This window comes from Crinia signifera, chromosome 2, assembly GCF_055691185.1.
Source record: "Crinia signifera chromosome 2, ASM5569118v1, whole genome shotgun sequence".
NCBI classification, from domain to species: Eukaryota; Metazoa; Chordata; class Amphibia; order Anura; family Myobatrachidae; genus Crinia; species Crinia signifera.
The window spans coordinates 46,621,541-46,646,021 of NC_139218.1; the positions used below are offsets into that span (position 1 = coordinate 46,621,541).

The window sequence follows — 24,481 nt, forward strand, 5'->3', positions numbered from 1 at the left end:
TCTGTGCCCAGGTTTATTCTGCAGGTGGTACATCCTTGCCAGCTGTTGGTTGGGGCACCTGGTAGACCATCTCCTCCACAGCGCTGGACCCCGGAGCCACCTTTGGGGTGTCGTATAGTACCTGTGTGGACGCAGAGCTGTCTGTCCTAGATAAGAGTTTGTTGTAGGTCCCCACTAATGTAGTCGTTTGGCCCCCTGCAGATTTAAATGTGGATGTGGTGGGCAGGCACATGGTTCCGGCAGGATGCCCAGACATATCCATTATGATTGGAGTGGCATATTCTGGCCCGCTGGTTGGCAGTGGTTCTGCGTAGGCATGGTAAATGTCCTGATCTGGCGAGTTGTAGGAGTCCAGGTCAGCGTATCCCGGTTCTTTCCCTTCCTCTGGTTTGAAGGTGGATCTCTGATGCAAGGTGCCAACCGCTCCTCCAACGAGGGGCTGGGCGTATTCTGTAACACAAATGTATTTAGTAACCCGGGGACCAGGGTCATAATCATGTGACACATTTTATCTTGCAGGACATATACGTTGGGGGTGATTTATCAATGCTTAGAAAGAGAAAGTGGAGAGTGATAAAGTACTAACCAACCAGCTCTTAACTGTCATGTTATAGGCTGTGTTTGAAAAATGACAGGTAGGAGTGGATTGGTTGGAACTTTAGATCACCAAGCTTTGATATATCTCCCCCTTTCGCCCATTTCTTCATCGTAACTATTTCCTCCATTTGTCATTATTAAGGTAAACTTTAGCCTTCTGCCGGCTACTTACAGAGAGAGTCACCCATCACCTTAGTAACCACATCGCAACCGTTGGTTCAGAATCCGCACATGTATAGATACATGCTTTTGCTACATACACTTGAAAGCAAATATCTGTAGGATTCGTTGCAGGAATACTTTGCAGACAACACAATCCAACTTTCATAAAAAGTAGTGACAACTGTACAGAGGGACGGTGATGACCAGTGCTGACTACTTTACCTGCGGACATGGCGGCCACCTCCCTTGATCTCAGACGACTGACTTCACAGCTACTGTACCTCACTGGCGTCTCCTCATGCTCTGCTGATTTGGCGGGAAGAAACTGCTTCATTCCCTTCCACCAGCCTGCAGATAATGGCGGGAAATGGTTAATGGCAAAACTCACTCCAATAATATTATATTATAGATATAGATAAAACACAAGATGAGAAGGGGCACTTTGCAGTGCATAATAAGAGTTATTTAATTGTAGATAAAAAGGCGGGATGCACTAGAGCAGGGGTCCTCAAACTATTTTGCTCTGGGACCCCATCAGACAACAAAAATAATTACGGGACCCCAGCAAGTTACTGCAGAAGGTCATCACATCACATGTGTAGGCAGCAGACAGCACATACATGGCGGCAGCATTGAGGAGGAACAAAATGATGGGAGGAGTCTGAAATAACAGACAATTCAACAGATAGTACTTGTGTCACGACGGCAGTTACGTAGTAGCGTATCGTCCCCGTCAGAATCAGCGTAGTGTTCCCGCGGGCGCAGCCGTTGGGCTGCGCTAACAGCTTAAGCTGCGGCCGTGAAACTACACAAGTAGTCAGTCAGGCGTCCCTGTTAGTATCAGCATCGTGTTCCCGCCCTTTCGCCGCCAGCCAGAGCTTACGAAGTCTGCATAGTCAGTCAGAGTTACGCAGTTAGCATAGTCAGTCTGCGCTTATTACATTGTGTGGGAACCATTGACCATTTTAACCTGCCTGACATGACAGGTGTGAATGTGTTCCTGAAACATTATCCACGCCAGCCCGAAGCATGGTGAGCCCCACAAGGGGACGCGTTACGAGTCCTCCCGACCTGTTCATACCCCCACTATCCACATCAGTGTGGAGTTGATTTTATAAAGTGCAGTGAGCCATCGAGTCCGAAGCGTGGCGAGCGCACGCGGAATACATGTGAAGTAATCCGCGTCCCCTCGCCAAGCTTCGCACTCGCCACACTTTACAAAATCAACTGGAACGCCTCTCTGATGGTGCCCGCATGATCCCCTCTCCACCGGCTTCCGCCAGCGGAGAGGGGATCATGCGGGCGCCGGCGCTGTGCGAGAGGCGCTCAGTAGGCTTGCCAGGGACAGAGCTGCAGCTCCCATGGACAGTACGGTGACTACGCAGGGCTGCCGCGGAGACACTACACTAGGCAGCCGACTGAGATTAGAGAAGTCATCAGTCTGATGGTCAGCAACATGGAGTCCCGACCCCATGCTAAGAAGGTGGGGACCCACTTTGGGGTCAGGAACCAAAGTTTGAGAATTGCTGCACTAAATGAAAAATGCGGTAAAAACCCCGTTAACCTTCTTACAGTGACCCCCGCCATCCCACATGGACCCCCGCCGCCCTGTATTTTTCAAAGGGGAGAGAATACAACATGCTCAGCTGTCACATGATTTTATCTGCAATTAAATAACTCTTGCACTACGAAGCGCCCCTTCTCATCTTGTGTTTTGTCCAGATTTCTACCTCCTGGATCCCGGAGGATCAATTAACTGAGAAGGGTGCTGCAGCCTGTCAAAGTGGTTTGTATGCTGTTAGCCCCATGGCACCTGTAGTATAGAACACGCAGTATATACAAGATTACGGTACTCTCCCGGACTTTTCTTTAGTAAATAGTCAGACAACTAGAATGCTGTGCAACGTTCTGAGGATTTATTCCTCGTCTTCAGGCAGTGGGCGGGATTCTCTAATAACTCCCGCAGCACATCGCCGGCACTCGCAGTGTTAATAATCGCATATGCAGTAACATATGAGATTATTAACGCAAAAGCGATGGCCGGCGATGTGCAGCGGGTACCCCCTCCCTCCCTGAACCCGGCTGTGAGGGCTCCGTTTCCTCCTCTCTGCACCCGGAAGTTGTGCAGGGAGGACAAGATGACTGGTCCGGGCAGCACAGCAGGAGGCTGCCCAGACACAGGGGAGGGGGTGCGTCGCAGATCGGCAGGGGGGGGGGGGGGGGGGGGGGCGCGGGGCATGCGAAGGAAAGCCCATAGGCTTTCATGGGGTTACGCCATCTAGAACTGGCGTAACCCCCCGCAGCAAAGCCCTGGCGGTGGGGCTTTGCTGCATATGAAAATGCGGTAAAACCCCCGAAAACGGGGTTTGTACGGCATATTTAGTTTGGTGAATCTCACCCACTATATGAAAACTAAACAAAATGTTCCACAGCATACAAGTCGTCTGACTGTTTATTTACTAAGAAAAGTCTGGGTGAGTGCCGTATTTATATAACTAATGGTAAGCATGGTGAACTCCAGTTTGTAAACTTTAGTAATGTCTAATGAGTATAGCCAAGATATTATGGATAAGTTGTATTGTACTATTAGTTCACCACAAGGTGGCAGCACAACCCCATACACCAGGAACCTGGTCTACCTGTGGCTTTCCAGCTGATCTGAAACTACACATACTCTGCCACAGTTTTATCATTATCCAATAGTAAAACAGGTACAGGACATGCTGGGCCTGATATACATGTGGGACGAGCATCCGATTGGCCTGAGGACCAGGTCACTTCTGGGTACATTGCCCTTCTAAAGACCGCTATGCCCACATGAGCGCACAGAGGCCACCAGTAGCCCACAGTGCACAATAGTAAGCCTAAACAAACTCTTTTCCAAGGACAAATTAGCGTAGTTAGTTAACAGTTACCTGCACGGTCCCAGTATGGCAAGTCATACGTGCCTTCAGCCTTCTTCTTTCTGTTGAAGAGTGGAGGGGAAAAAAGAAAAAACAGAATAAAAAAAATGTTGCCATTTATTGTAAATGTACTTTCAAACTGATCAACCCATACACCTTGTAATGATGTACAATTACAATAACCCTATATATTTTGTCATTATATACATAACTTCATATACATACAAATTGTTAATTCTCTCTCTACATATATAATATATCCCACTTATGTTTAACTCACTTATGTATAGACTGCCAAGTTGCAGATAGATTAGATTGCTACATCTGTCAACGGCCTCTAGGTGGCGATAGCGCTATAGTTGTACACAGCAGAGAAGTCAGCATTTCCCTGTTAATGCTTAATAGTTGCTTGTACGGTTTGTAAACATGTACAGTACAAAGTACCAGTACTAACAATTTAGCAAGTAATACCACTTTTTTTTTTTGGAAAGAGGAACCATGTTCTAACTGGAGTATTTGCTTTTTCATATAAAAAAAGAATTGCATTATTCTTTCTTTCAAGAAACATTTTGGTGCCACTCTCTCTCAGAAACCGGTGGAACAAAAACAAAAGTATAATTTTCAAAAAATATTCCAAGTTCCCTTATTTTGACTATTTTGGTATATCGGAAAAGGATCTTCAGAACCACTGATGCAGACCCCATCAAAAAGAATGGGACATTGGGCCTTATTCAGATCTGATCGTAAGTACAAATTTGTTCTCAAAATGGGCAAAACCATGTGCACTGCAGGTGGGGCAGATGTAACAAAATGCTGAGGAACAGAGAGACCATCATGGCTTAAACATGTTCTATTAATTCTATGACATAAGAGGTTTGTTAGGTCACCAGTTGTACAACATGAGATGACCATTATCCTAACATTGTGCATTACACGCCTTTCACTAGCAGCAAATACCTACGACAAATGCAGAAACAGACACGTAATGATTGAGATTGCACCAACCTGTTTCTCCAATGCCAGGCACAGACCAGCAGCAGTACGATGCTAGTGCAGACCATGACTAAAGCAGGGACCAGGATGGCTGCCAAGGGGACATCTGTAATCCGTTAAAAACAAGAACAGTGCAGTTTACACGCCATTCAGTGACCGCATTCTTGTGTAGGTGTTGGACGGAGTAACCCTTTTCTTGGCCACCACTACACAACAGGCAACGGAACTTCAACTGATCTAGCCACAAGGAGGGGTCCACCACATCACATCTATAGGCCGCTAATACATGTTCTAATTATAAAGCACACTACAAATGTTATTCTAAAAGTTTCCCAAGCGTAGGTTCTCAATGAAGGTTCAACCTGCGCAGCGCAACAACGTCACCTACAGTGGATGGATGTAGTACACAGACATCTCAGTGTCCAGCGCAATCCTGTCATGTGTCTACTTGTGACCCAAGGGGCAGAACTGGGTGGCAATGGGGCATTTGCACCCAAGGCACTGTACAGAAAGTGGTGGGCCACGCGGAGTTGTGTGTACACAGAAATCAGATCTGCTGCACTGGGAATAGAGCTGGAGCTATGCACGGATAACGGCAGTTATATTATAATTTCCCCAAATTGCTGGGGCAAGGAGCATAGCGCCACCCCCATGATTTGATTGGCCCACGGGCCAGTCAAAGGAAATAGATAACCCATATAGCTCAACTGGGGCAGGGACTGAGGTGCTGCGGAATACATGTGCGCTATATAACTAACTTATTAAATAAATATAGGTAAAACCATCAATAGTCATCTGTTACATAGTCCGCTACCATCACTAACAGATTACACCATCACCACTGATGGCAACCATCAATGACAGCATCGATGGCCAACCCTAGATTAGGGGTGGTGTACAATTGTTCATACTTGTGTAGATCTGCATTTATCTCTGTGCACACAATGGAATTGCAGTAGTCTCTAAATGGGCCTCACTGTCATTTACATATGTAGCAGAACCGATTGCACTCTCTGCTACGCTGCGGCAAGTGTACGCCAACAAATGCACTTTGTACATATATAATTAACAGCATTAACGAACCCTACTCCATCAGTATAGAAACAAGGGTGTAAAACGCTCTACAATGTGAATGTATTGCTATGCAAAGATCCGTTGTGCAGCTATGACGACGGAAATGTAGCAGGACCGTAATAGATGCGGACGGAAGGATTAAAAAAAAAAAAAAATCATATATTACTGGTTCAGGGCTTAGTTAATAAAATAGCAGAATGAAGGCAGCATTGGGATTCAGACAGTTAAAGAGGATACTCTGGTTTTCCCTCCTTGGTGCATGAGTCAGAGTAATACAGAGTTCACAGCACTCTGATGTCAACCCCAACATTCCAGAGCTGGAATCCGCAGCTCACAGCTGACATTAGGCAGAGCTAAGCATTTCTCAGCAAGCACCGCCACTTGCTCTATAACCCTTGCCTGCTACACAGGTGCCTCTACAGTCTGTGCTCCTGCAACGGTGGTGCTGTAATTATACACTCCTAGAGGACGTGTGATGCCCAGGAGTCACCGTAAAAGTGCATTATGTACGGTTGGTCAAAGACAAAAACTTTGTTGCAGACTTTAAAAAAACATACACAGCTCAGGAATTAGCTATTTGCACATAGATTGATTTACTTTTGTTGTTGCTTGGAGTCATCGTGGTGTTCTTGATCTCAGAGGGAGAGGTAGTCTTCTCTACAGGTACTGGATTGTAATTGGAACGTGGCACAGCAAAAGCAGGAGGGGCTGTTAATTTTGGAATGAGACCTTTAATGGAATAAAAAAAAAAAATTATACAGACATCCCTTTTTAATGTACTGAACATTTAGTTATTTCTCCGAAGCAAAGGCTCGTGGGTAATTTATTGCAGTTTGTCACAAATGGACAGAGGTTGTACCCCACACTTGCAGAAGGAATCCTGCATTTACATAACCGGACACGCCTCTTGTGGCCACATGACCTACTGTAATAACTGTAAAGGAGATTGGTTCACACCTGCAACATATTGGCACCCAAGCAGCTCTACTTTCATGGCAATCTTCTGGTGCCAACTGGTGGGTCTGATCTTCACAAACCTTGCCACTATTGGAGGGATGAAGTTGTTGCGGACTTCTTGGTAATAGTCGGAGTTCCCCTGGAATACCTGGGAAAGGTCACAGGAGAGGAAATTGTAGAACATAAGTCACTGATGCCATAATACCCTCCCGTTCCCTCTGGTATCCGGTAGATGGGTCGACAATGTCTAAGTTGACCACTATTAGTCGACAGTGATAAGGTAGAAAAGGGTCGACATTGACACAAGTAAAAGGTCGACACGAGTTTACATGATTTTGTTTTTTAACCAACTTGTTCATTCATTTACCATACCAGTGGGCATAGCTGGAGAACAGAACAGTGCCGAGTGCCAGGAGCCATGCGAGGGGACGCGTTACACTTACACGGTGTCCATGTCGACAGTAAAAAAAAAAGCTAAACTTAAGTCGACCATTTCCACGTCAACCTTTTCCTTGTGTCAATATTAACCTAGTGTACGTCAACCCTTTTCAGTCATCTGTCAAATCACGGTGCACCATTAGTGGATAACCTAGAGACACTGTCTATCATCAGAACCATTCCCTCTATCCCCTCCAAAGCCGACTGGCACAACTGCTGGCGGAGAGAACAGGCCTTAGGGAACACTGCAGCTATGGGAAGCCAAGTACAATGCTACCAGGGAATTAGGACTATGGGACCGCACACGTGGGTGGTATAATCAGGCTTTCAGTGTTCATTCAGAGTCTGAGACAAACTGATTGCAGGATCTCCTGAGTCAGGTTCTTGCAGCTCTAACAGCTCTCTGTGTGATGTAAATATAAGGAAATGCTACAAAAGTCAAGGGCTCAAAGCTCCCCTATAACGTTGCCATTTAGATATACAGCTGTTGAAGGGGAAGTGCGCAAACCACTCTGAAAGCTGCTGTCCCCGGATCCTCCTATAAAGCTCTATGGCAGGGGTGGCCAAACCGGTCCTAGTCATTACCAACTGTCACATTTCAAAAATGCTGCATTCATTCCTTCTATAGATCCACAGGTGGCCTGAGAAACATGAACTGCTGGTAGATCTTGAGGACAGGTTTGGCCACCACTGTCAATTGCAATAGCCCCAATATAAATTGCAGCAAGCGACACTCGATAATACACCACATATATATTCTTGGCATAAATATCATGATCACATTTCTACAGATGAAGATGAAATCAGATATGATAGATATGGGAGTTTACAATTATTGAAATGAACATAAGATTTTAGGGATACACATTTACTAAAGGTTCGATAAATAAAAACAGGTGAGATTCGGTCTAGCATTTTGTAAGATGTAATGGGAACATCTGATTGGTTGCTACGGGCAACATCACTTGTTCTCATTTTTAGAAGCTTTAGTCAATGTACCCCTTAATCTACAGTGAGAACTTTGCTAAACCACTTTAAATTGGCAAATCAGTATTTTCTTGTGCTTTTACAGGTTGAGTAACCCTGATCCAAAATGCTCGGGACCACAAGCATTTTGGATAAGGGATTTTTTTGTTTTTGAATATTTTTTCCCTCCATATATACCTGGTCCCCTGGTGGTGCCTCGATGGTCCCCCAACGTCCACAGCGGGCTTCAGAATCCTCACCAGCAGCAACTCCAGTCCCTGGGGTGCATTGCACAAGTGCACGGTCACCGGCGCGACCACGCACTCATGCAATGCACCCCTGGGACCGGAGATGCCTCTGAAGAGGAACCCGGAGGCCGCCGTGGACATCAGGGGACGAGGTTAGTATGATAAAGGGGTGGGGTGAGTACAAAAAAAACTAAATATTCTGAAAAACCAAGGTTTTCAGGATATTGCGGTCTTTCAAATGCACGGATACAGGAGACCGACCTTTTAATGTTTATACATCCCTGTACTCCTCTTGCACCTGAACACGGCACACACTGGAAGCAGTAGTCCAGTGGGCCTAAAGTAACAGTTACAATAATGTTGCTCATCAATCAGTGTAAACTAATGCCTCAACGATGTCACCGATTCCTAATGAGTAAGAGTAATGGCCCCTTTCATAGTATCCATTCACTACACAATGAGGAGTATGACATCACACATCTGCAGCTAGTCCTTGGACTGTTAATCCGGTATATTTTGTCTAAGTAAGCGGTTCCCTGCCCTCCCCCAAGAGCTGCAGAATATTACCTTGTCTTTTTCCATATTAGACTCTCTATAGGCCGTCCACCTGATGCCGTCGTCGCTATACTCCATTTTATATGATGAAACATAGTAATTGTAAGCAGATATTGTGGATCCAGTGGTTATGATACCTAGCCAGAGAAAACGACAATGAATCAACCATAATACACACACAATCAAACAATTAGCATTATGTAATGCACCAAACACCACAAACTGGGCTTTTATTCATTCACTAACAAATTGGGAAAACTTTATTAAAAAGACACCGCACCTCAAAATTCAGCCAACGTCAATGAAACACCATAGTACACTAAGGAGGGAAATGTATCAAACTTTCTGAACAGTGACGATGTTGCCTATAGCAACTAAATAAGCATCTAGCTATATGTCAAGCACATTGTAAAGGGAGTTTAAAAAAGTTCCTCCACAAGGAGAGCAGTATCTGGCTGCAGGTCTCCTGTGTAGCTGTGGACAAAAGCCAGGGTGGAATCACATAAACCCTGCAGCACCAGTGTACATAGTGATTTTGCACATATTCTCTACATGGATATCGACTTTCCACAGTGTCAATGCAGAGGAACTTTTTGAACTCCTTGTATAAAATTGTAGGTCCACACTGTGCAATATTATGGACAACCTATCCGAAACAAGGCGATTTATAAAGATAAATCGCTCACATTCTATAGTGCGCGTACGTACTATATAGTTATCCATGCGCGCTAAGTCCGTTTGGCAACGACTAAATCCTCTGTCGTCCATACATGCAGCTCAATCTGAGGATATGGTCAATGTATGGAAGATCGCAGTATGTATGCACTATGGGGGTTATTCAGCGTTGATCGCTTATGTGTGAATTCGCAATTCCTTCAATTATCCAATGACTGCTCGTAGAGCACATGCACGAGCCAAAATAGCACCAGAAATAGCAAAAATATCTCATCGCAAACCCTCCCGCAATTTGGCAGACAGAAGTCGGCATTTGGAGGTGGTGTCAGAAAAAAAAAACCTGCAGGTGTGCCCAGGTGCTTTATGGGAGGTTGTGTGACGTCAGTGCCAGCGTCAGCCAGCCTGTCTCTGAGTTGTGGAGGGTCAGGTCTTCCTCACACATACTGGAAGAATCATTAGACAGCGAGTGCATTGTGTATGGATTTGCAGTTAAAAATCGAATACAGGTTGAGTATCCCTTATCCGAAATGCTCGGGACCACAGGATAAGGGATTTTTTTTTCGGATTTTGGAATATATTTTTATTCCATGCTTACCTGGTCCCCCTGGTGGTACCCCGACGTCTACGGCGGCCTTCAGGATCCTGTTCAGCAGCATCTCTAGTCCCAGGGGTGCATTGCGCAATGCCGCGGAAGAGGATCCTGGAGGCCGCCATAGACATCGGGGGACGAGGTAAGTGAGAAAAAAGTGGCGGGGGGGAGGTAAAAAAAAACAGAAATATTCTGAAAAAAACCCACGGTTTTTGGAACACACAGATAAGGGAGACCTGACCTTTAGCTAGTTTTTCACAATCCGCTCTAAAACTTACACGGGGCGGGTTTTCAGTCTGTTTGGGCGGCGGCTAACTATTTGCAGATGACCGATTAGGTTAAAGGGAAATCATTGATATTAAATAGTTTCCACATCGTGTACCCAGCTTAAGCTTTAATAACCAGTACCAATGTAACCGACTAGGCTGATGAATGCAGACAAAATAAAAAGGAGCTGAGGTTACAACAACAATATAAATACAATTTCATTTTTGTAAAAGCTTCAAATGTTCGCACGAACCTGTTATTTTTGTCAGCTTGTTCAGGTCTATCTGCAGCCACTGATGCTCGTCACTGAATGACGCAGCCCAGGCCGGGCCCGGTCTCTTCAGCCTGGCTCTATCGGCCTTCCAAACATTATTCTGCCCCGTGTGATCTGTCCATTCCAGAACGGAAGAGGAGGTTATTTGGGATTCCAGAAGGGCACCATTTTCCATTCCCAAAGTTCCATAACATCCTGAGAATAATAAAAGGTTACAGATGAATTAGTTTTTGGCCAAAACATTTTAGCATTGGGTGTTATAAAGCCATGTGTGAAAAACGTAATTTAAGCCAGGCGTTGCTAATCAAGTGCAGATCAGGTGTTCTGTCATATCAAGTGGCATTTAAGAAAGCTGTGGCACTCAGGAAGCGCATGAAAAAAAAGAACAATTTTACCCTATAAAAGAATCCTACTTGTCACAGTGGCTTATATCCAATGCCCACAATAGTAGTGCTCCCTGCAAGTAATGTCCACAGTAGTATTGCTGCTTAAACACAATGCCCAAAGCAGTAGTATGCGAAATGCTCACAGTAGTGCCACTTCTGCCCACAGCAGCTCACTGATCAGGTCCCTCTAGCAGCTACATGCCCTGTGTCCCTGTAGCAGCTTCCTGTCCCTCTCTGTGTCCCTCCAGCCCTCTCTCAGCTTGCCTTCAGCATGTGGTATGACATCACATATGCCCTGCCAGAAAAAGGAAGGCGCTGGGACAGGATTTTCTGTTGGAACTACTGTGGTGGAGGTGGAACTAGTTCCTCCTACCATTACAGATGGTGGAACTCCAGTCCACCCAGCCCCCCCCTCCTTAAACCCCTGCTGCAATATGACATTATGGATAGTGGTAGATGCTCAATTAGTTCAGTAATACCACTCAGGTGCATGCAAGGGAGGGGTTAATACTGAGTAAGTAAAAAAATACATGGTTTCCCCCAGCTCACTGAATGTCATTAGTAACCAATCTTGAACACTACATGATAATAGAGTTCAGAGATATTGGTTACATACCTGCGCAGGTGTATGATATGACCCCAATTTTTTTTATTAACACTAGTTTTTCACAGGTGTGCCACTCTGGGCTTTCTAGCTTATTCTAGTTTTTGGGGTGCCGCATCCTGCACCTAGATAGCGCTAGGTGCTCCTGGACTGGGAGGCTCTAGTGCGGCATACACTTACATTCTATTAGAAGTTTTTTATTTTCCCCACTAACACGATTTCTAATATTTTAATTACATCTAATTTTTTCTCTCTCTATATACATAGCTTCAGCTTCTTATCACCAATATATAATAACACTATAGTTTTTCACAGGTGTGCCGTTCTGGGCTTTCTAGCTTATTCTAGTTTTTGGGGTGCCGCATCCTGCACCTAGATAGCGCTAGGTGCTCCTGGACTGGGAGGCTCTAGTGCGGCACACACTTACATTCTATTAGAAGTTTTTTATTTTCCCCACTAACACGATTTCTAATATTTTAATTACATCTCATTTTTTCTCTCTCTATATACATAGCTTCAGCTTCTTATCACCAATATATAATAACACTATAGGTTTTCACATGTGTGCCGTTCTGGGCTTTCTAGCTTATGCTAGTTTTTTTGGGGTGCCGCACCCTGCACCTAGATATAGCGCTAGGGACCCCCAATATACAGAGAAGCCTTGACGTTGCTTGGGGGCATATCATACACCTGCGCAGGTATATGTAACCAATAGCTCTGAATTCTATTATCATGTAGTGTTTGAGATTGGTTACTAATACTACTCCGTAAGCTGGGGGAAACAATGTATTTTTTTAACTTACGCAATATGACATTATAATGCAGCAACGGCATTCTGTCACTGAGAAGGAGCCATTCGTGCCAGAAGAACCGCCGGGGGCAGCCTGCACAACCTCAGAGTAAGAAGCGAGACCACACCCCTCTAGCGATGGCAAATAGGATTCCCACAAGGCCATGACCCCTTTTTGAGCACATGCACCAGAGGTGCAGGTAGGTGTTCTCTTGACTACACGGAGTATCACCAACTCCGCCAGTGACTCCCCCTATGTGATTCTGTTACTTACATCTAGGAAAGATGGGGGCATTGTAACTTAAGGGGTGTGTCCGCGCTACGGCCAATAGACTGGTACAAAGAAGCAGATGTGTGAGAATGGCGTATTTTGAGTTAGCCTGGAACATGTACAATAATGAATGACGTGGTGGTGGTGGGGGGGGTGGGGGTAGTACAAGGTACTTTATGTTGGGGTACAAGGTACTTTTCTACTAGTAAAATTGGTAACTTAGGGACTTTTCAAACTATGTTCATAGTTTTATTTGCATAATTAGTGCACTGGATCACGCAACCCTTGGATCGTAGCCAAAATACATTTATGCCATCCCTGTGGAAAGCAATGTGGACTTCACACCTTACGGAGCAATATGTTGGCAGTTATATTTACTGCTTTTTACATTCAAACAGAGACAATTTAAAGCAGCACAAGGTTACAGATCTCAGCAAAACCCCTGCATCCAGGCTGCGGAGTGCACACGTTGGGTTCACTACTAAAACCGGAGCATCTGCGTAGTCTGAGCATGTGACGTATCAGGAAGAGTAAAATCAATAGAAAACCACTAATAAAGCAAATTCTAAAAGTGATTTTGCCATAACAAAATGGTAAACACAAATAACCACCACATACCACTAGTCTTGAATGTAAAGAGAGTTGTAGACAAAGATCCCCTGCAAGAAACAAGTAAGAATGTTAGGTCATGCATTGAAATGAACCCCATAACATTACAGCTAAAGTTTCAAGGGACAAGGGGGGGGGGGGGGGGGGGGGGGTAGTTATTTAATAAGGATCTCAAAGCAAAATCTCTTTCTAGGGCAAAACCATACTGCACTGTGCAGAGATTTGAGTGGGGTGTGTTCAAACTTGAAACTAAAATAAAGCAGCCAGTATTTTACCTTGCACAAAACTCACCCAAAAAGAACTCTCTCTGCACATGTTACATCTGCCCCACCTGCAGTGCACATGGTTTTCCCCAATAGAGAAAGATTTTGCAGGTTGAGATAGTTACTCAATAGCCCCCCCCCACCCCACTGATCAGAAATGGTTTTGGAAATGTAGAAACCTCTAGCTGCAGATAATACTAACTGTCATAATGGGAAGATGAGACAAACGCACGCTCAAATCCTACTAAACTCCACATATAAACCAAAGCTAAGGAAATCTCATGGAAAATCAACTCAAAGTCTTGGAGAACGGTTGTGAGAGTTCATTCGTATAATAGGATATAACAAGCTAGCATCGTGGAAAGTGTTTGGCTTTTAGTGAACACTAAGGCCTTGTTCTTAACTGGGGTACATTTAAAAGCTTTAAATACATATATATTTTTAAATATCTTCTCTTTGCGCCAATGTTCGCGTCTCCAGTCTCACATGAAGTAGGATACTGGGGAAGCTTTAAGTTTCGGTAAGGAACGGCATTCTACGGTTCTGTCAGACCAAGGACAAACGCATCATCTCTGCTTTTAGCAAATTGTTTTCCAACTCCCTGGTGTAGGAGCCATAATTGCTTGTGTTCTCATTAAAGTGTTACATGTATGGATCACTATTCTGAAACCTTTCATGCTCAGTTAATGGTTATTATCCCATAGGGTGGGGTAGTTAATAGAGCACAACATTATGAATGGGTCCAGGACACACAAGGAAATATGGAAAAACTAACAGAGGAAAGATGTCACAGATAAAACTACTCAGATAACATTATACTACCGACGGAGCAGCACTCTCCTATAGACAGGACCTCTGCTCCTCACCAGAGACCTCCTGGTAACAATAAAGGGTCCTACATAGCTGCTCCAAGACCATCAATTACATAAAGGAAGGTGAGAAGCTCTTAAAAATACCAATTCTAAATAAAGTATATACCTCCTGCAACCACAGGGGCAGGTGCCATTTAAAAATGGACCTATAAGCCGGAAACTAGCAGCAGGCAATAAGCAGTGAGAGTTCAATGTCAGTTTGTACAATATTAAATATGCTCACACCAAGATCACCTACAGGTGCAGAGTGTTATCCGGACTCACGATAGACTGACGCTAGGTCGACAAGAAAAAAGGTCGACAAGCAATTTTTTACTAAATTTTGAGCGGACAGGCGGTATTTCACACCCTACCATCCACTACGGCGTGTAGGAAGAATATAATAGTGTGCCGAGCCCGAATCATGGCGAGCATACACGGTACACTTAGACCAGGCATGTCCAAACTGTGGACCTCCAGCTGGTGTGAAACTAAACATCCCAGCATGCTTTGCCATAGTTTTAGCATTCCCTAATATCAAAACTTTGGCAAGGCATGATGGGACTTTTAGTTTCACAACAGTTGGAGGGCCATAGTTTGGACATGCCTGACTTAGACGGTGTCCATGTCGACCTAAACACCCCCCCAAAAAAACGGAAAACCTCATGTTGACCTTTTCACTGTCAACCTTTGGACACTGTCGACCATATGACTGTAGACCTAGATCTTGTAGATCTAAAATACCATAACCGTGAAGAGTTATGGTATTATTCATCAATACCCAACATGCAAGAGACTCAGAGCTTGCCCACACGCCTCACAGGGTGGAAGGGTGTCCGAGAGCCCCGCCCCCTCATACTCACACTTTAGATGTAACGTTGTTTGCCAGAGCGCTGTCGTAGTAAGGAATGCCGTTACTGATCACCACACTCACAGGTCCACCCAGCGCATTAGACACTACTCCTGCATGTACCCCAGCCATACACAGCAACGAGGACTGAAAACACAGAAAGAACATGAAGGTTACCATCTCAGCCAAAACCATGGTTAAACACTACCTCATACATATTAGGCATCGCTATATTTTTTAACGGTAAGAACTGCACACTAACCCAGGAAAGGTTTAAAGAATAAAAAAAAAATATTTTAAAAAAAACGGCCGTGTAACCAGCCACCAGATCACAGTATAAGACACGATTTAAGCATGAAAGGATACATTATGCATTTCACATGCAAAACAGTCATGACCTTTATGAACTTTTAAACTTTGATATTTTCAGCTTAGTAAAAGAACAGTGTGTAATTCCATCAGTTTAATCACTGTAAAGTGGTTGTGTGTACAGGGATCCTGGCTGCACAGCAGTTACAGATGCAGATCTGATGCGGATTAATCATGTGGAGCTATAAAAAGCTTAGAACCCTTGACATCTCCCAAATCAGAGACACATTGGTTTAATTAAGAGTCTTCAGAAAAGAAAAATAGAAAAAAAAAACCAACTGCCTTAAAAGGGAGTTCTATTTGCAAGAGGTTTTGGTCCAATCAAATCTTTAAATTCCTTGCAATAGGGCAGTGATGACTAACCTTGATTCTTCAACTGTTGTTGAACTACACATCCCAGCATGCCCTGCATCAGTTTTAGCATGGCCAAATATTAAAACTTTAGCAGGGCATGCTGGGATGTGTAGTTCTATAACAGCTGGATTGTGAAGGTTAGCCATCACTGGAATAGGGGATGACAAAAATAATGTAGAAGTCAGGAGTCAGTGAAATTTAGGAACCAGTGGTAGAGCAGGCTAGTAAAGACGAGCATCCACTGATGTCCATATAAAGAACACCTTAAAGTTATGAGTCAGAGGTCTTTTTCTATGAAACCGTATCTGCCAAGACTCAGGGATTTAGTGTTTAGCAGGTCTGGTCTGACAAACAAGAATAGCATTATTAGTTACTGAGCAATAATTTCATGGCCTGATATACGAGACTCCTAATGTATCAGCACGGGTGGTGTAATGGTTAGCATTACTGCCGTACAACGCTGAGGTCATAGGTTCGATCCCCACCAGGGCCCTAACTGTGCAGAGTTTGTATATTCTCCCTGTGCTTGTGTGAGTTTCCTCTGGGTACTCCGGTATTCTCCCATAATCCAAAAATGTACTCGTAGGTTAATTTGCTCCCGACACAATGAACCCTAGTGTTTGTGTGGTAAGGCGAAAAGATTGTAATGTCCAAGCAGGGCAGGAACTGATGTGAATGGGCCAAATATTCTCTATAAAAGTGCTGTGGATTGTGGTTCTGAGGAAGCCGCCGAAAGCGACAATAGACCTTGAAACGAGTAAACCTTACTAATACTATCATACCATCCTGCTCGGCTTTACACCTTCTTGTTCGGGCAGCAAGGATAGCTGCTGCTACAAACCTGCATAAAGAGCTGCACATGATTTGGATAAACACCAGCATTGCAGCTGTGAGAAACAGCAGAGGGAACTAGTAAAGGTATTTTACATAAAAGTCTGGCCAGACAGTAAGGTAGTCCTCAAACCATTGTACCGTATAGATGGACTATATACTAAATATACTAACAAACTTAAAGGAGAACTTACTCTATAAGAACTCAATACTTAAGGCAAAGAGACTACTAACAGATAAGACAGACCTAAACTATAGAAATGAATCTACTGACCCCCATTATTAATAACTTATTTGTTGTAAGTGATGTCTGTCTAAAAATATATTTTATTTGATTCTGTCTCTTTATTCTGTCACTGGCCAGTGAAATGGTTTATATATATTAATAAACTAGGTGTTTCATCGCGCCCTACGGGCGCTCTTCACACCGTCGTAAGGGGCTACGCCCCATTAAAATTATAAATATATTTTAATGTGAATTATGTTTGTTATTTGTGGATGAATGTGTTTAATTTTGGGTGGGGCGGATGGTGTTGGCCGGAAGGGGTGTGTTGGGTTAGGGATTTTGGTGGTGTGTCTGCGTGTTGACCTGGGAAGTGTGTCAGTGAGTAATGAGTACACCTGTGTGTCTGCGCTGTGACCTGGGAAGTGTGTCAGTGCGTAATGAGTACACTTGTGTGTCTGCGCAGTGATGAGGGAAGTGTGTCAGTGAGTAATGAGTACACCGGTGTGTCTGCGAGGTGATCTGGGAAGTGTGTCAGTGAGTAATGAGTACACCTGCGAGTCTGTGCTGTGACCTGGAAAGTACGTTAGTGAGTAATGAGTACACCTGTGTGTCTGCGCTGTGACCTGGAAAGTATGTTAGTGAGTAATGATTACACCTGTGTGTCTGCGCGGTGACCTGGGAAGTGTCCGTGAGTAATTACACCTGTGTGTCTGCGCTGTGACCTGAAAGTGTGTCAGTGAGTAATGAGTACACCTGTGTGTCTGCGCTGTGACCTGGGAAGTGTGTCAGTGAGTAATGAGTACACCTGTGTGTCTGCGCTGTGACCTGGGAAGTGTGTCAGTGAGTAATGAGTACACTTGTGTGCCTGCGCTGTGACCTGGGAAGTGTGTCAGTGAGTAATGAGTACACCTGTGTGTCTGCGCAGTGACCTGGGAAGTGTGTCAGCGAGTAATGAGTACACCTGTGTGTTTGCCCGGTGACCTGGGAAGTGTGTCAGTGAGTAATGAGTACACCTGTGTGTTTGCCCGGTAACCTGGGAAGTGTGTCAGTGAGTAATGAGTACACTGGGAAGTGTGTCACTGAGTAATGAGTACACCTGTGTGTTTGCCCGGTAACCTGGGAAGTGTGTCAGTGAGTAATGAGTACACTGGGAAGTGTGTCAGTGAGTAATGAGTACACCTGTGTGTTTGCCTGGTGACCTGGGAAGTGTGTCAGTGAGTAATGAGTACACCTGCGTGTGTCTGCCCGGTGACCTTGCTGCTGTGTGCAGGCCGGGGGTGTGTGTGTGTGTGTGTGCGCCAGGGGTGGGTGTGCAGGCCGGGGGGGGGGGGGGGGGGGAGCGGGTTGCTGCTGTGTGCAGGCAGGGGGGGGGGGGGGGGGGGTTGGTGGTGTGTGTGCCAGGGGTGTGTGTGCAGGACGGTGGGGTGTGCAGGCCGGGTGGGGGGGGGGGGTTGCTGCTGCCTTGTGCACCCCCCCTAAGTTATTATAGACAACCTCCTCCTCTCCCCCTCCTTCCCCAGACTTGCTGGCATCCCCCTCCCACATGTGACATACCTGTGGCTCCTGACACTCACAGGGCAGTCTTGCTTCACCCGGCCAGCGGCAGATTGGAAATGCCTGAGAGGAGCTACAGCCAGCCCAGAGCTTTACTATAAAGGAGGAGGCAGCTCTGCCGAGTCACAGCTGCATCATGCTTCTCTCCTCTCAGGCTGTGACCATGTGACTCTGTCTGCGACTCGAGGTCAGCCTGAGAGGAGGCAGAGCTGCTCCCCCTGGCTGCCAGAGGCTGCTATGTCAGCACCACAGATCTGCAGCTGCACGGACTTAATTTATTCACTGCACTGCACTCCCTTCCGCCCCCATCGACGCTGGCTGAGCTACATGTGTCTGAGTATTATAGGTGTGTGGTATTGCGGGGGGTGTAGTGCAGGCAGGCAGGCAGGGGCCAATATGTGTGTATTATCTCATATATTAGGCTACATGTGTGTGTGTATTATGTGTGGTGTGTGTGTATAAGGCTGGGTGGGGGGTGGAGTTTCATGTGTGACCCTGTCCAGCGTTATACACACACTCTCAGGATGATTGACACATTTAGCCAAATATATAAGAGATGTGCATAATTGTTTGCTTTTTTTTTTGGTTCTTGTGCTATATAAGTAACTGAAGGGTAGATGTATGAAGCAGTGATAAGGGAGGAGAAGTAATAAAGTGCCTGGTACTTTATCATCAGCCAATCAGCTCCTGACTGTTAAGTTACAGGCTGGGTTTAAAAAGGGAGAGCTAGGAGTTGATTGGCCGGTGATAAAGTACCAGGAACTCTTTCATTTCTCTTCCCTTATCACTACTTCATAAACCTACCCCTGATAACTTTTAATAATGTATCAGTGTAGCGTCATTGGACGTTGCTGGTGGACTGTTAGCACACAGTGGTTCATTTCGTGAACTTTGCACCTGTGCTGGATCCATTCTTTGTGTGCGTGAACTGGTCCTGTAGCATAGGAGCCAGGACAGCAGCAGACTGTCAGTGATTGAGGTGACCGCAACGGCCTCAGTCTGTGAAAAGAGGCACATTTTCGCCATATAAAGGAAGGGAAGATGTCATTGGATGGTTTTTCTGGCCTGTGCAACGGGAGCCTTGAACAGCACCATGGATGCAGCATGCCGTCCGATGCAGAGTCTAGTAATGCATCCTAGGATGCAGGTCGGATCACTACTGCAGCTGGTGGTGTTTGACTGTAATAGATGCCCCCCTGCTGCATTGCCATACATTGCTTTCCCTGCCGATTCCAAGATTAGCTTCTCCGACTGCATCAGAATGACACCCACAATCATTTGTACACGTGTAGCTGGAAGATTAAGAATTATTGTGAGATTTTCCTCCCCTTGTGCAAAACTGGGATACCTACATCTCTGTAGCCAAGAGGAATAGTCCCTGAGATCTCCCCAAAGGGCGTTAAACATCCAGCTGGGCAGTATTTTCTGCAAAAAAAATTAAATAAAAAACATAACTGACAATCCCACTTTCATATACAAACTGTTCATTTCTAGCAAAATCTTACAGTTGTCTCTATGCAAGCTGTATACTTGCCTTGTTGAGATGTTATACAAACTAATTTGTGCAATGTCTTTGGCAAATTATTTCATTTATACAAGCTGGCCATACATCTACAGATTGTCAGATCTGGCTGGTTGGAACAAAATCCTGGTAATGGATGAGAGCAAATGACAGTTGGCCATTTGCTTTGAAATCTGACAAAAACGGTCATTCAGATATTGTCAGGTTTTTGTTCCAACCAGACAGAACTGACAATTGATCTGTAGATGTATGGCCAGCTTAAAAATTGAACCACAAGAACAATATTGATTTCATCCAACATAGGGATTTATCCAATTAGCTGCCATAATTTAAATTACCTAATTAGCCCTGAAACCAACTCAGATTTTTGTTTCCACTTTTTAACAAATTACTAAAACATCCCGACTTTTGCACCTAAAGAAATTTCAGAGCTAACCGAATATCCCCCCAGGTGTTGTGGACTCTTGGAAGAATATGGTAGTGTTCACTGATCAATTACTAAGGTTTTCCAGATACGGTGTTATAGACTGCTGCCTTAATTCCTTCAACACTGATCTACCGTTCTAATGAGCACAAGACCCTTATGTATGTATTTGCTAAAGGGTTAACTAGAGCAGCAATCGCCATTGTATACCCGGAAGAGGACAGGGGTCTTGGTCTAGTTTTATACATACTATAATTGGACTGGAATAATGAAAGGTTGGATTGAACATTTGTTGACATTTACCTGTATTCAGGTTCAGAAAATCGGCTTGCTCTCTCCAGGCACGTGATGAGATCTAAACACAACAATATATGAATATATCTGACAGGTGAAAAGGGCCAATGCAGAAAATCAATTTTCGCATTCTGTTCTTTGGAGCATTTCATTTTTGATGTGCAATCTCTTGGGCATTACGCAAGCTGATCCAACGGGAGAAAATAAACAGCTCCGGGTTTCTTGGTACAGAAATAAAAGCAGAAACTTCTCCCAGAGCAATCCCCCACCCCCACACAAACCCCTGCATAGATTACCATGGGAATAGCAAAGCGCTGGACAGAAAGGAATTGAAAAACAAAATATCATATTGGACAGGAGATGAAAGTCAGCTGAGGGGGGAGAAATAATTAATTGAACCCACTCAAACGGATTCTGAGACAGCTGTATCTGTTATAACTACAGGGGGGTGGGGTACAGAATATATGGAAGCAGCAATTATCTTCCAGACAGGTTTCAAAAACCTAATTACTTACAGTGCAAATAAGATTGAAGCGATGTACATAGCACACATTAACACTCTGGGGAGTCCCGTGCTGACATTTACATTGGATCAGTTAAATGTTTCCCGGCCCCTGATTTGAATTCCAATCAATCTCTGTGAAAGTGAGATGGAAATGTCTGCAGCGGTTCTACGCAGGAGAGTCGCTCAGAAGAGGGACACCGAAGCCAGAACAGACAGCACAATTCCCCCAGCTACCCCTTTCTGCCAGTGTATAACCCCTCCAAGTACCTGTTTTATTTGTGGAGGAATAGGAAGCCAGAAATCCTCTTCCAGAGATATGGATCCCACTCATGAACTGTATGGTTACTTCATGGCTCTTAGACTCAATGATTGCTTCTGGTTTTAACCCCAAGCCACAATACTTAGGCCCTGGGTGGAGATGGGAAAGAAGAAACAAAAAGGAGAGCTTTAACACGGGGAACCCAGTAAGATCCAGCATGAGAGGGAAGCAGTTCCTATGATAGTGCGAGCAGACAAGTGTCAGCGCTACATTCCGACTTCTGTACTTCAGCATATTACACTTCTCCAAGGCCAGATATCTGAAGCAATTTCTGCTCTAGAAAACAGTACTGTCCTGATGTAAAGGCTAACCAGATATCCTCTTAAAAGGACACCATTACAGGTGTGATGTCTCTAGCAGATCCTTCATATGAGCTGATGATAGAACATAAACCTTAAAATTACACACAATGTACAATGTATCCAGGCTAAAAGAAAATATACAGCAATCAAGATACTTCTTATACGCTCTGAAAAAATTTAGAGCCTTGGAGTAAGCAGCAGATTAGCTGACACATTCCGAGGGTAAATTTACTAAAGGTACTAAAAATAAAAAATAAAGTGATGTTGCCCATAGTAACCAATCCAATTCAGCCCTTTCCATTTTTAGAAGCTTTAGCAACTTTACCTTAGGGATGACCATCGACCATTCAAAATAATCGATGGTTTATGACAGATGATGAATAGTTTTGCCATCGATGGGAGAGAATCAGATGGTTCGCCTCCATCGATGGCACAGTATAACCAAATAGTTGTTTTTTTTTCTCCTGAAGGTGCAGGGACACCGAGCATAGCTCCGCCCCTGGCACCCATGAAGTCCCACTCCCAGGTTCTGATTGGCCAATGGGCCAGTCACAGAATATAGATGACCATCAATAGTAAAAAACATGGTACTTATGTAGTAACTGGGCTGCCGATTTTGAAATCGGGTCCATCGCATCGCATCGCACCCGACCATATCGCATGCGATGCGATGCGATGCGATGGACCCGATTTTTCCATAGGATTCAATGTTAAAATGGACTGAGTCCATTTTAACATAGAATTCAATGGGAAAAGGGGTCCTTTTCATACCCCTACTATCCAAGTGGGCATGGAGTTGGATATAAACCTGTGGCGAGCGTAGCGAGCCACCGAGCCCGAAGCGTGGCGAGCGTAGCGAGCCCCGCGAGGGGACACAGAATACCGTCCCCTCGCGGGGCTCGCCACGCTTCGGGCTCGGTGGCTCGCTACGCTCGCCACAGGTTTATATCCAACTCCATGCCCACTTGGATAGTAGGGGTATGAAAAGGACCCCTTTTTCCCATTGAATTCCATGTTAAAATGGACTCAGTCCATTTTAACATTGAATCCTATGGAAAAATCGGGTCATCGCATCGCATGGTCGTATGCGATGCGATGCGATGCGATATCGCATCGCATCGCATCTGATTGTATGCCTTAACTTAAGGCATACAATCAAAAAATCGGCAGCCCAGATACTACATAAGTACCAAAAACATCTATGGTAGATATTATGCTGCCATCGATGATTGTTTGTACTATCACCATCGATGGCAACCATTGATGGCGATAGCACAGATGGTCATCCCTACTTTACCTCCTAATATAACAATCCACTGAATAAATCTTTAATTTATATAGAGGATATTAGATCGACGTCAAGGATTTCATAACTTCAATGGTGCTAAAGTTGTGTCTCCATGTAAAAACCAGGCTCTGGGTACAAGTGCCAGAGTATTGTATTTTATTTATTTTCAGTTTCTTATATAGCGCAGCAGATAGAACATAAATGTAATATAATATATTTTTAATGGAAACAATACATAGGTTTTAAGGCCATCATCACTGGCATATAATGCACCTGGAGCTTTATGTACATATATTAAACAGTCAAGACATAGGGAACATCCCCTTTGATATGGTTCAGCTCTGTGATGTGCACAAGTGTGCCTGGAGCATTCACACCCTTGTATACAGAGGGCCTGTACTGTGAGCAGGTGCCCTGGGGCTCATCCGAAGCTGCTATTGGGGCGATGCTTGCATCTTCCAGTTTCACTTTGGTGCAGAAGGACGTAAAATTCTGTTGGCTCCCAACAAAATGAACACTGGCATGGATGTGTGTGCGCCTGTGCACGTGGTATAGATTGTGAGCTCCACTAGGGCAGGGATTGATGTGAATGAACAAAAAAAATATATCTGAAGCGCCGCGGAATATGTATGTGCTATAAGAATAGCTGGCAATAAATCTATAAATAAATCTAAGGGACAACAAAGCTGTCAGAAGTAAGGAACACTTTGCAATGTTTCCTTAGTCATTACTAAAAACAAGCAGCATTTTAGCAGAAAAAAAAGAGGAAATTTGTATCTAAAGATCACATGATCAGTGCCTGCAATTATCCTTTTACAGTTTCGCACTAGGCAGCTCTTTGATGTTCCCATCACCGGGCACCAGTAAACTTATGGTTATATAAATGTACCTCGCTCCGCACATCAGAAATAAAGCCTATCCGTGGTAGAAATTTAACAGGCTTCCAACAACAGCACAAGGTTAGGTCCCCTAGATCCAAAATGGTTGGCACCAGAAATACTTTGCAACTGATGCTGCTAAACAGCTGCCATACTCCGTATGTACTATCTCCGTGGCCTCTGTACCGGTATGGGCCATAGGGTCAATGGCTCAACACATGAAAAGTAAACATACAGATGGGTTTTTCATGTTTTTTTTTATAGTGTGTGTGTGTGTGTGTCGACGTATGGAG

The 24,481-nt window shown here is 44.5% G+C and overlaps 1 protein-coding gene across 1 annotated transcript in view; it reads right to left on the reverse strand.

Annotated features, from left to right (window-relative positions):
- The window catches only part of DCBLD2 (discoidin, CUB and LCCL domain containing 2), a 66,132-nt gene continuing 41,651 nt past the window's right edge, over nt 1-24,481 (reverse strand). Inside the window, exons 3-15 of the mRNA XM_083171965.1 lie at nt 21,669-21,809; nt 20,906-20,957; nt 20,009-20,081; nt 15,336-15,469; nt 13,368-13,408; nt 10,678-10,893; nt 8,906-9,030; nt 6,687-6,834; nt 6,327-6,458; nt 4,668-4,761; nt 3,675-3,724; nt 982-1,107; nt 1-450 (exon numbers count right to left, since the gene is read on the reverse strand). Of these exons, the coding sequence (XP_083028091.1) occupies nt 14-450; nt 982-1,107; nt 3,675-3,724; nt 4,668-4,761; nt 6,327-6,458; nt 6,687-6,834; nt 8,906-9,030; nt 10,678-10,893; nt 13,368-13,408; nt 15,336-15,469; nt 20,009-20,081; nt 20,906-20,957; nt 21,669-21,809 (1,769 nt within the window). The 3' untranslated portion in view covers nt 1-13. The remainder of the gene's footprint in view (nt 451-981; nt 1,108-3,674; nt 3,725-4,667; nt 4,762-6,326; nt 6,459-6,686; nt 6,835-8,905; nt 9,031-10,677; nt 10,894-13,367; nt 13,409-15,335; nt 15,470-20,008; nt 20,082-20,905; nt 20,958-21,668; nt 21,810-24,481) is intronic.